This window comes from Anas acuta, chromosome 8 (assembly GCF_963932015.1).
Source record: "Anas acuta chromosome 8, bAnaAcu1.1, whole genome shotgun sequence".
Taxonomy (NCBI): domain Eukaryota; kingdom Metazoa; phylum Chordata; class Aves; order Anseriformes; family Anatidae; genus Anas; species Anas acuta.
This window is the reverse complement of record NC_088986.1, coordinates 26,509,461-26,522,625: the sequence shown is the minus strand read 5'-3', so window position 1 is coordinate 26,522,625 and position 13,165 is coordinate 26,509,461. Positions and strand designations below refer to the sequence as shown.

The window sequence follows — 13,165 nt, the reverse complement described above, 5'->3', positions numbered from 1 at the left end:
ACTCACTTTTAAAAAGAACAGGAAAACTCTTTGTTGTCCTCAAGAATGTAATGAGAAGCCTAATTCTTTAACAGCCTCAGTCTGGTAACATCAGAGAGCTGAAATACATGTGAAAGACAGCAATACAAACAAAATGAGAAATCAAAATTTTGCTATATCCTAAAATTTCTACATTGCTGAAATACAGTAAGAAAAAAATTTAACCATGAATGTGAACTTGTTATAGTTTCAATTTACGTTTAGATGTAAGCAAGAGAACAAAAAAGTTGACTTTTGGTGCCATGCTTTTATTTAAATGAAAGGAAAAACTACACTGTACCACATAAGTAGCAATGACAATATTTTACAGCACAGCATCTGAAAAAATATGGAAGCTATGCTCCATAGAGTAGACAAGTAAGCACACAATACACTGTACATTTTTTTCAACAGTGCCCATTAAATCATAATTAAATAGCTGAATTTGGCTTTAAACAGCCAAATAATAAAAACTAACAGTCATACTAAAATTAAAAAAAAAAAAAAAAGATTTCAGTAGCTATTATGACTGTTAGAATATGAAATTTTGCTCCAAAAACTAAGATGATAGTTTGGCAATTCAGTCATAGCAACGATAATAATACCCCTGATGAAAGCACCAGTGTGTTCTGAAAAGGTCAGTGATAAATACTGGCCTTTATGGAAAGCTTCCTTTATTTTTTTATTTTTTATTTTTATTTTTTAAACATGATCCCAACCATAGATCCACTGTAATTAGAAAATTTGCAGGCTTAAAAAGGAAAAGCGTATATAGCTTTACTTTTCCTGTATTAAGTAAAACTTTATACTTCGAGCAACAAACTCTTCAGCTGCATTATTCACATTCTGCTTTTAGACATTGCACAAATCTTCAACCTGTTGACAAATGTAAATTTTGCAGTACATTCAGACATATTTAAAATGTCTCACATAATTTCTCTGTCATGTATGTAAGCTCACTTTGATTAGATTGATGCGTGTGTCTTTATGGTGTTGCAAATCTTCAGTTAAACCATAGGACAGATTTTAGAAATAAAAAGCCTCCCATTCTAAAACTTCTTTTGAAGTAATTCGCCACGTGTAAGAGTTAATTCCAACCTCCTTGTTTCTTGAATCACTGTATATTACAGATAATTTCATAGAGTTATTCATGGTGTTCCTACAATGGTACTTGTAGGAACTGTCTAACAGGCAGAATGTGCAAACCCTCTTCCCCCCTTTTTAATATTATTTATATCCTATATACACAATATGTATACACTTGAAATATAAGAGTTACATATCCTGGTGATATACATGCAAACAGTAGGAATCAGCTAACCACAAATAGTTTTGAGCCACATACATATTAAACATGTATTTTAAAGTGTTTTTTCTTTTTTTCTTTTACAGATTTAACAAATATACATAAATATAAGAACATAAATTACAGTAAAACTGACAGCATTTTTGAGAAAATGTTTATAACCCAGATGCATTGATGCCTAAGGCTTTATAATAATTTAAAAAAGTACTGTTCTAAACTGTTTAATGGTATCTCATTCAGGTGCATCTCTTATATAAGTAAATGAGTACATCATAGTAGTGAGGCGTTGTTTCTCTCAAAGCAGTTTAATGAGAGAAATACGAACTTAATTTTAGTCTCCCCGTGAAACAGAATGGACTACATACTTATAGCACAATACTGTTTTATGTTAATGTAGTTGTCACAACACTGAAACAGAACAGAATCACAAATCATTCAAGTCTTTTCCTGAGAATGAGATTTTTCCCCCAACAAATCCTCTGGTGTACGTTATCAAAATAGCCACAGATTTAGGGGAGGCTTCAAGTTTGTAGCTTTTTTTTTTTTTCTTTTCAGAACAGTGCTATGTTAAAAGCAAATTAAGAGAAACAAACACTGAAACGGAATAGTTATTTATAAAATAATCAAACACTGTTTTGAAATAAAATGCAGCCCTTTGTAAATAATACTGAAATATGCTTAAAGTTTGTTTTTGTAACTGGTTGTATTATAAATTTATTGAAATGTCACTTAGGCTTTTTTGCCATACGTATTTAGAATTGCTAGGTGTCACAAGACATCATCTGTTAGAGCATGTTGAGAAAACAATTTACTAGAACACCAAAAATTCTTATTGGATGTCTATTCCCTGAAAAATTGTTTTAAATCTGATCTGCAGGCAGGAAGAATGGACAGTGGCCTAGATCTTCAAATCAGTGGGAATTAGATACAGTGCTTCCAAAAGATCTGTGACTTAGTGTATTCTGTGATTCTTCTGAATATTTTTAGTGTTCTGTCAGGCAAAAATCAGGGATCTAGTTCTGAGCGTTTCACACGTTTCTATTCCTCCCATGGAGGAGCAGTAGCTGACTATGTGCTCACTATCTCCAACAATGTAGAATAATGCATATTTGCTTCAACTGTTTTAGAGGCCTGCCAAATCCTTTTGTTTTGCATTTTAATGGGATTGTGAGCGCGCACATAGTCATTACATCTCAGATGGTAACTTATTAAAACAGGAATAATTACTTCATCCAACTACACCCTGACTTGCTAAATAGTTCACCTGGAGGAAATATTTCTTTATGCAATTCAAAGATTTTCCCCTTACTGTTTAGTCTATAAGCAAATCAGTATTATTTAATTGAAACGGAATTATAAATACTTAGGAGAATGAATTAATTTTGTTGCAGCACACAATAGGATTTTGCAAAACAGACCCATTCTTATATTCTTCAGTGACATGTCATTAACTTATCATTTGAGTCTTTACTGTAAGAGTCAATATGCAAAGGTCAATGGTATTGAGGATATTAAGTGTTTCTTTAGAGAAAGAAAAAATATTTTGAGACAAGCACAAATACAAACATATAAGGCAACAGATGTAAAAAAATGTAGTTTGATTCACTAAATATGAACATTCAGTGCTTCAGTGTATCTAATCAAAATACAGAGCAAATATACTCCATATGTTGTATTAGCACATACAAATCTCCACACAAGTCAGACATTTCCATAGTCACTCATAAGTACTCACTGAAGTGATATCTTCTGCACTCCTAAACACTGTGTTTACATTCCAGTTGGACATGATAATAGAACTTGGTGTCCAGTTTTAAGTTCTAAGAGTCTTGTTGGCAACTAGAAATCTATTTCCTATAGGCAGTAAAGATGAAGTGCAAGTTTATCATAATTGTCTGGAGCAAGATTTTCCCATCTACTATGCCTTGGTGGGTAGAAGTTTCTTAGGAGTTACTGGTCTCTTGGTTTGCCACAAATGGCTGTGAATGGTAATTGCATCAACACTGGCAGACAAAGTTTTAGCAGGTATGTGGCTAAACTGCTTCCTGTCAGAGTTGTATTTATACAGTCCCTCTATCATTTTCTTTGTGATAGATTTGGGACCTATCCCTGTTAATTTATTAATTTCTTCAGTGTCGGGGCAGTACGTGTACAGAGATCTGAATTGGCAGCCTGAATCCCGGAACAAGATTAAGAAATTATTGGCATCAGATTTCTCCATTTCCTTTAAAAGAAAGAAAGAGAAAGATTCACAACATTAAATTTGCATTGTAGTTAGAAAACATTCAAAATTGTCAGACTGGCACTTTGAATTTCTAATATATCAGAGCTGAAACTTCCGTCTTTCTATTAAAATACCTTAATTTAATGCATTACGATTTGCTAAGCTTCAACCACCTGAATTTTGATAAGGTAGGTATTTATCAAATGAAATCCTATTTATTTAGACAATTTCAGCTGCACTTATCTTGTCCCTAAAGAACAGACATCCCAACATTTTTTTTGTAGACCAAATAAAGATTCTTAGAGCCATTTCAGTAAGCAAGTCTAATACCTTCAAGTTTAGGAACAGGAAAATTTAAACATGTCTAGATGGGCCTAAAAGACCGTCCAGTGCTGAAATGGGTTTCACTCATCCCTAAATCCATTCAAGTTTGCTCAAACTATAAAGTCAGTTGGTATGTACTAAGGAAAAGTTCTTTTTCAGATCCCTGCTCCACCCAACACAACTTCTATGGGATGTGCTCTGAACACATACAGTTTTAGCCAAGTGATGTATGTTGCATTCTAGAGTTAAGCATAACCACTTTACAGCTGATCTTTCCTGAGGTTTCTGGGGGTTATTATGCTCTGAGTTACTCCAACTACAAGAGTGTGTATTGATATCTCACTTGTTATTTCCAAAAAAGTATTTTTAGTTCTAAAGGTCTCAGTCTGAGGATCCATATGTATAAAACAAATATTTTTCACGTTAGGGAAACAAAGTTTGCGAACAAATGATATTGAAGTTCCCACACTAAACAGACAGTAGCTATTATTAACACGTCAATTAATTCAGACTCCCATGCTGCATGTACAAGGCAATAGCTACTGTTTCTACAGTACTAGAGAACCTTGCTGTCCACAAAGGAAACAAGTCACACAAATTACTCAAACCTTTTAGTAAGAGCTGACATAACCTCAGGAGATTCCTTTTGATATTTGTATTTATGCTCGAATGTTTTTCTAGTACCTTAACTGTGGTTTGACTAGTGTGTTTATGATTTTAAGGGAAAAATACCCTTACCTCCAGTATCTTTTTCTTTTGACCTTCATTTACTTTTCCAGCCAAGCAGCAATGTGCCAAGGCATTCTGAATTATATATTTATTGGATTTAGCACTGGGTTCTTTGAACAGCTTTGGTCCTGTGAAGGAGGAATGACAAATCAGCTAAGTTAATCAATAAGCCAACAAATAATTAATTGAAATCCCTTCATATTTTGCATGCATAAAAATACAAATCTATGAATAAGACTAGAGATCACAAATTTCACAAGCAAGTAAAATGACATTCTTTTGTTATTAATAATCGTTTGCCAGCACAGATAAAGCTATGCAGGTCCATCATTCAAACCTGATCTCCCTAAAAGTTTATCTAATATACCTAATGTTATTATCCTCTTTACCATACAAATTGACATGAGGTGAGCAAAAACACAGCCTTAAAATCACGATGATGCAAGGTCTTTGCAATATCGTGAGAAAAGAGACAGAGACACCATTATTATTTAATTCATAATATAACAAAGGATTACAAGTCAGACTGTTAAGTTTTTGTAAACAACAAAATAAAAGGTGCAGAATATTTAAATCCACATTATTAGGCAGATTTTCCCATTCCAATTTGTTTTCTGCCCCCTCCCCCCCCCCTTTTTTTTTTTTTAACTCTATTCTGAATTGAACTTAAATTTCGACTTTTCTTGCCTTTCTAGAGAGACTACTAAAATGCACAGAGTAACTGGTGGGTCCATTTGCTGTTCTGAGCCTAACTGCAGATTATTCTGATTATCACAAATGCTACTGAGTCAGTACTTTTATTTTGGATTTAAAGTTTTCATCTTGCATTATTACTGCCTGTTTTAGATAGGTTAAAGTTACATTTCTATGGAGGAATCCTAAAATAAGTTTAAAAATTCCAAACACAGATAACTGAAATATTTTCATGCATAGAACTACTAATAGCCAGGTACTTTTCTAAATATTGTTGCCACCAACCTGTGTATTCTGTAGCAGAGGCAACTGAAGAAGTTGTAGATGCATTCTCCCAATCTTTTTCTCCATTACGACTACCACAACGACTCGGAGATAAGAATCCTTCCACTGACTCCGACCTGAACATTAATTTTAAAATTTATTTAAAACACTACAGTTTTCAGAAAAGAAGCCTTTTAACATGAAAAGAAAGCAGAGTGTATTAATGTAGAACACAATAATTTGAATCATATGCGGTAGACTTAAATGCATAATATTAACAGAAGAAATTCATGGATAACTGAGTTAGTGTTCTGTATAAACTATTCTGAGTGATGCATGAAGGAGACCTTCAAACGTATCACTGAAATTCACTCTGTGTCATCACTGAAAGACGATTCTGATTTGAAGAAGAGGTTATAGTATGGCTCTAGAAAGATAGCGAAAATTTTTCTAACACTTTCCTACTCGGCAATTTGTTCTGAATTACATTTAAAGAAATCCCAACCCCTGAAATGAATCTAAAGCCAGATATTGTTCATTATAGCTGTAGTAGAGCACAGCACAACTAAATCTACAGAGATAGGGGTCATCTCCTGTCAAGTCTGTCCATGTAAGCGACATCAAGCCTCTTCCAACAGATAATATGGCTGTAAGAAGCCCCCCTTTTAAATAAAGCTGATCATTTTTAAGAGATGCTGAGAGATGGTAGGGTACTTGGATCACTGCATTAATGTTTTTTTATATAATAACCTGAAAGTCAGTTCTCAAGATATCAGGGAGATGGAAAGGTCAATTGGAAACAGCTGCAGGCATGTTGGATTTGATGGGGCATATACACTGGCCATGAAAACATGACATGATAAAGTAACATGGCAATACTCGTGATTAAAACTCTTTTACTAGTTTGCCTTTCTTCCATTTCTTTTCTATTAAAGAATAGTATTTATTTGAATAAAATTAAATAATTATACAGCAATAGTATTTTTATTTGTTTGAACTATAATATAGATTTTGTACTTAAGAATGTTTTAATTTTTATCTCAGTTCATTTTCAGGTGATTTCTAATACAAGATAAATTCTTGTGTTCAGAAAAGCCTGAAATTACAGTTAACGCTTAATACTTGTACTACTGCTAAGGAGAAATAACAGAACTGAAGTTGTCCTGTTAAGGAAGAAAAGAAGCTGTATTGCTGCATGCAGTGTACAGGTTTAATAAAATAACCACAAGCTGAGACTTAAGTATAAACAGGTGAATTAAAGAGGCTGTGTGAATAGCATTTTATTTTGAACTCATTTATAGCCACCCAACTGGTTTACTTGGTAAAATTTGTAAAACAAATTATCATGGCTTGGTTCCCTAATACTCAACAGAGGAATCAATCAATATTTCATATCAGAAAAACATGCCTGGTCTTGGAGTAGGAAAAATATAGACATCACCTCTTTAAAATTAATGCTAATTTTATGTAGGTGATTATCAAATTTTATTAAATAAAATGCTTATTTTAGCTTTACCTTGGTGTTCTCTTGCCTGACTGCACACTCTCATTGTCCCCTGTATTCAGCGACGCCAATGAAAGACTAGATACTGAAAAAACACGATAAAGCTGTGAACCTGGATAAAAACAAAGTTAAAGCTTATAAACCTATGCAAGTAGTAGAGTCTGTTCATTATACCCAACACCAGCATAAGAAAGTTTCTAAGTGCTTTTATACACGTGACTCTTACTCCCATACATGATATACCTACATGCATATGTGGCATGCTTTATCTGAACACTTTTGGACACCCAGCCACTTGCAGCCATCTGGGATAGTCTGTGACTAAGCATTAACATGAGGCGTGGACATGGGTACATGGGCTCTATGCAAATCAAAGTTAAAAAGCTCTCATAAAAGAGCTTAGGAGACTTAATTTAAAGCTTAGGGATGGACTCTTGGAAGATGTTAAGAGAATAAATTATACTGGAAGATGGAGGGAAGCAGCTAGAGAAAATGCAGCTATATGATGCTATAACAAAAAGGATCACTGAGCACTCTGGTTATTTTTTTTGTAAATTGGCAACACTTCTTTTAGTTATTACTGCAGTCATTTGGTATCTAAAAGGATGTTATAGTTTTCCATACAATTAGTGCTGCTAGGTTCATAACAACACATGCAGTAGCTGAGTAAAATAGAATGAAAACATTAAGGTTATTTTAATTCTGTCCGTATTAAGCAGGAGCTCAAGTACTCTTACCTTATAATGACCATTTTATTTACTGATCTCTTTTCTGCCAAGTGTTATTCATTCTTAGCTCTACAGGTGTAAGAAGAGATTAGTGACTGGGAATTATACATGGGTATGTATGAAACTTGTCACATACGTTGGTGCTTCCATGGGGTCAATACAGTTAACCTTTTTGTTTGTTGATATATGCATGCATGCATAACAGGTAAGTGACATTCATCTTTTCATTTCTATTGGCAAATTTTGTTTTCTGGTTTTGTCACGTGCAACTTCAGTTTGGCACAAGGCACTAATAAATGCATGTGCTTGTTAGTACCAAAACCCAGGCTGGTGTTTTAGCATGAACAGACTCTTCTTCCACATGAACATTGGTTACCTGGTGGACCTTTGACTGGTGTCTTAGGTGATTCAATGTGATCCCTATGAATAGATTTTGGACGGGGCTTTTTCTGCTTGATTGACAGGGAACGTGGTTTTATGACAGTATCCATCTCTTCCATAAGCTTTAGCTGTTTCCTTCTCATATATTCCTGCTTAATGAATTCTCGCCGTGCTCGTTCATCCTCCTTCTTCTGACGTTCTTCTTCTGTTTTTCGTCTAAAAAAATCCCCATAAAATACATCCAACAGTCAGAACGTTAAAGGGTAACAGTTATAGCTAGCACATTGCCAGCGAGGAAAATACTGGCATTAAATTTTCAGAACTTTAATACTCTTGGACATCCGTAAGAGGAACTTGCCATTGTGCACTTGTGCAGACTGAAGCCCAAAGTGATAATCTCTCCCTCAAAATATAAAGTGCAAGGCATGGTAACAGTCTGAGGAGCTTCAATCAGGGAAGCAGGGTTCATGTTGAATCTAAGCTACGGACTGATGCCAGCTGCTGATTTCATGGGACCAACTGGCACGTGTCTTCAAGCTGGGCTCCTCAGCACATCTGGCTCTAGGATTAAATATTCTTGCATATTAAGATGCAATTATTTAACAAGGAAGTAGCACTTTCTGCTATGCCATGTTTTTGTTCAGGGTTACTGGTCAGTTGAAACAGGACATGTAGTTAGTTTTACCTTGTCTCTTCTTTCTTATGTTCTAGTTCTGCTTCCAGCTGCTGCTTTCGGAGCAGAGTCTCTCTTTCCCTTCTCAAACGCTTCTCCAATAATGCTGCTCGTTTCATTGCCATATCATTTTCTGCCTTTTGATCATCCTAGCAGAAACAGTATTGGAAGGAAAAGGACATGATTTATTAAAATCTCTACATTTCTCAACTGATTTTGCAAAGAGATTAGACACTTAATTCCGTAGACTGGCTTGCAGTATCCTAACATAAGATGACATACTGGAAATAACTTTATTTCAAGAGATTTTTCTTAGGACTACTAAAAAGTTTCCATAAAGGAATTTTGACTTCCTAAGTCAACCATGATATATTAAATATATATATATATATATAAATATATATAAATAAACATATATATAAACATATTGGACACATGGAAGAACTTCCAGGTGAGATATTCTTCTTTAGAGTCAGATTCCACACTGCAAAAACTGCATTCAGCTTTGGAAGATTCTGTTTATGGAGGGGAAGACAATTTATTACAAAAAGCAATAAATATGCATCGTATAAAAGTAATTTCGGCTGATCAATTCAGGTGTTTTCTTAGAACAAAGCAATGGTCCCAGACAAGCACAGCAAAGATTGTTGCAAGATTTTGGGGGTACTCCAAGATGGAAATTCTAAATCTTGATAGCTTCCAGTGTCTAGACCTCTCTCTTAATAATGTACATTATAGTTATAAGCCTTCCTGAATATAACTCTTTAATAAGACAACAGGGAGTGTTCCAAATGCCAACTTCAAAAGGGAGTCTCAAAAGACTATTCTCCCTCAGCTAGACAGTAGAGGGAAAAAATACTCTCTGAAGTGCAACTCCGAGACATTCCCCATGTTGAAAAACCCAGGATGTACATGTACTTTACAAGCTTTCAGTTACACTTGGGTGTGGAATCGGGAAGTGAGAGTGAAAAGTGAGCATATTTAATTAAGGTCTTATGTTAAAAAGCAATCTACATTCAGCATGCATCTTTCTCCCCCAAAACCCCAAGCACTTTTCCATGACTATAGAAGGAAAGGAGTACTCTACCACACTCAGAATTGTAGTGTGCTAGAATCTGACCACTCTTACAAGTCATCAGGTGCGAGAGGTACATGCGCACATTTAGGACTGCAAAACTATCTCCTTTGACTTCAATGGAAAGTCATCACTGAAACACTGTATCTGAATTAAGAAGTTGCCTTTCAAAGGAAGCTGAACAGCAGCTCTTACCTTAAAAAAGAATCCACAACACACTTTCTGGTCATCTTCAAATTGTTCTCTATCACTCTCACCTTCATATTTCTCAACAGGTACTTCATTTTTTTCTGGTGGCTTCAAATCTGATAGGGAAACTTCAATTAAGCTAGCTGTTTTGGGAGCGGATGTTGGTAAAACTGGGTGGCTTAGTTGATCTTCATTTGGGGTGAGACAGACAGTTTCTGTGATGGGCTGAGATAATACTTCAGAAACATTAGATTCAAGAGGTTTGATCTCCTTTTCCTCCAACTTCTGTTCATTCTTTTTCAGTGCTTTTGGTCCTTCTTCTTTTGCTACCTCTTCCGTAGGTTTGACTTCCTTCAAAAGATTTCCCCTTACCTGCGGTTCACCTATATGTTCTCCATCATCTCCAAAACAAACAAATGATCTCGTCTGAATGGGAACCTGACTTGGAGAAAATCTTCTCAAACGGGGAAGACTATCCACGGACCGCGGGGCAGTCAACGTACGATTGAGAGGTGTTATTTTCAACTCATTTGGCCTAGGAGTCCTTTGCATTTTAATGTGAAAAGAGGCATTCTTCCTGTTGGATGACTGTGGAGACTGATGTGTAGAACGAGGAGATTCCTGTGAGAAAGGTGCAATGGGAGATGGAGCTCCCAGTTGCCTTGATGAGGACTTAAACTCCCGAATTTGCTTCTGAGGAGACGGCTGAGGAGGAGAAATAACCCAAGCCTGTTGCTCTCTCATCTGCATCAGCATCTCCTGTTGAAGGGATAGCCGTTGCATTTCTTGTTGTAGGAAGTGTAAGGAAGAATTCAGTTTTTCAATAGACTTTGTATATTCTAAGATATCTCCTTCATTAAAATTTTCTTCTGAGGGGCTTGCCAAATTCCACTGTTTTTCAGCATCCATAGGAGTAGCAGGAGACTTTGACCATTTGTTGTGAGAATTTTCAGGGTTTTCCTTTATTACATCTGAAGTTTTACTAGTTTGCTCATCTGGTTTTAGAGTTTCTCTTTCTTTCAACCGATTACTGTCAGTGAATACCTTCTCATCTTCAGCTCCTGCTGCTTCTTCTCGGAGAGGTGATACTCCGTCACCTTTCTTTTTCACAACATTAAGAAATGCTGTTCTTCCCATTTTCTGCCGCTGCTTAGTGAACGCAGCTTCAACTTTCTTCTTCTGTGCTTCTATTGCTCGCCTCTTTTCCTCCAGCTTCATCCTGAGATGCACCATTTCTGAAGCTAGCAACTGTGTAGTGTCTCTTCCTTGGGGAACAGGTGCCTCCTCAGGAATGTGAGTCCAAGCAACCACATGAGGAATGTTCAGCTCAGAACCTTCTGGTGTGGTTTTCTGAGAACTGCTTCCACTGCTTCTACTATCTGTGTGATTCAACTTCCTGAATTTCTGCTCTGCAAAGCTAGTCATTTTAACTCCTGAACTCGAAGAAGCACTGCTGCCTGCCTGTGATTTGGTACTTACTGAGCTGGGACAGGGACTTAACTGATCTCTGTGATTGCCAGCTCGTATGTCATAATCCTGAAGAAACTTGGATGGTTCTTCCATGTCAGAGTCCATGCTTACAGTGTAATCTCTCAAAGAAGAATCCTCATCCATAGTCTCTGGGATATCTTCTGAAGGAACATGTATTCCAGTATCTACTTCTGTATTGTCAGTCACAGGACTTAGAGCACCTTTTGTGTCTGTGATGATATCAGGAGTAGACTGATTTGGTTTAATGTTTGAATTCAAGATGCTCATTTCCTGATTGTGAAGAAAGAATCCATTTGTAATTTGGTCTGGTGGGATAACTCTGGGAGATTTTTCAGTGTCATGAATTATCTGCAAAGCCTCTTCAATGGTTGGTGTCTCAATCTGATTGCCAAAATCATCCAGAACTGCTCTGTTTTGCAAAGCTCCATTTGGAAACCTGTAGTGATGGCTCTCATTGGCATTTCTTTGATTTATAGTAAGAGACTGATTGGCCTTTGTGTCTTTATGAGTTATCACATCCTTTTCCTCTTCAATATCTTGATTTTCCTCTTCTCCATTTACAGGTTTGAAGGAAAGATTTTTTCTAATATGCTTGGGCACACGGTTGGTGTTTACTGTAAGGCCTTCATTGCTCACAGATCTAGTAATACCTCTGTTTGGAGTAGATACTGGAATGCTTTTTTCTTTGTCAAAAGAAATGTCAAATGAAACTCCATGCAATGATGACCTAATGAGATAAGAATAAAGGAAATAACTGACCAACTCATGATTATTAATAGCAATACATTCACATTCGGGTTTTCAATTACTTTTAAGACTGTAGTATTAAACGGACTGTTACATATTGTATTTTGACTAGGTTAATATGCAAATAAAGTAATTAAAATGTTATATTCTATTTTATTGCGTGTGTTTTCTTCAGAGCCAGACAATGCTTTTTAGTAGTTTGGGATAAGTTCTGGGCACTTTAGGAATACAGGAATTACCATGCTAGATAAGAAAAGTATAAAAAGACAATTTAGATTTGCTGAATAATCCCTCACTCTAACTCTTACCATTTGAACTTTAGTTTACATTCTACACATGAAGAGTTTATGATGGGTCTAACTGAAAAAACAAAACATCCAGCCTGATTATTCTTACATACAGTAATACAATTTTTGATACTAGTGAGCTCTTTAGCAACGTGACTCTTACCTCATTTGGTTAATTGCAATAGGTAAGTGTAAACATATTTAATGCCAATAATTCAAACAGTTAATGCAAGGATACCTCATCTCAATGTAAAAGACTGATGGTTTATTTCTGAAGCTTTTTTCCTATTACTTAGTTCTGAATCCATGATGCAGTTTTCCCTTTGTTTTTCTACTTCTGCAAGTTGTTACAAGATTTTGGAAATTCAAACCACAATGGAGAGTTTACTACTGTTTATGACCAATACGTTATCAGTTTTTAAGCAGCTCTTATAATAGGACTACTTGCCTTTTTTCTTTTGGCCATGTCCCCACATATCCATCTACATAAGACATTGACGTGGACCTTCTGATGACTCCTAAGTGAAATTAA

General features: G+C 35.7%; 1 protein-coding gene across 4 annotated transcripts in view; it reads right to left on the bottom strand.

Annotated features, from left to right (window-relative positions):
- Positions 1-266: 266 nt before the first annotated feature.
- CAMSAP2 (calmodulin regulated spectrin associated protein family member 2) overlaps positions 267-13,165 on the bottom strand; it is a 79,567-nt gene continuing 66,668 nt past the window's right edge. For 2 of the 4 annotated variants that reach the window (XM_068691293.1, XM_068691295.1), the window contains 8 exons: positions 13,082-13,151; positions 10,115-12,326; positions 8,857-8,993; positions 8,167-8,387; positions 7,075-7,174; positions 5,580-5,695; positions 4,611-4,729; positions 267-3,548 (listed from right to left, as the gene is read on the bottom strand). In XM_068691293.1, coding sequence (XP_068547394.1) covers positions 3,243-3,548; positions 4,611-4,729; positions 5,580-5,695; positions 7,075-7,174; positions 8,167-8,387; positions 8,857-8,993; positions 10,115-12,326; positions 13,082-13,151 — 3,281 coding nt within the window. In that variant the 3' untranslated portion in view covers positions 267-3,242. The remainder of the gene's footprint in view (positions 3,549-4,610; positions 4,730-5,579; positions 5,696-7,074; positions 7,175-8,166; positions 8,388-8,856; positions 8,994-10,114; positions 12,327-13,081; positions 13,152-13,165) is intronic. The other 2 variants (XM_068691294.1, XM_068691296.1) reach the window with 1 other exon arrangement.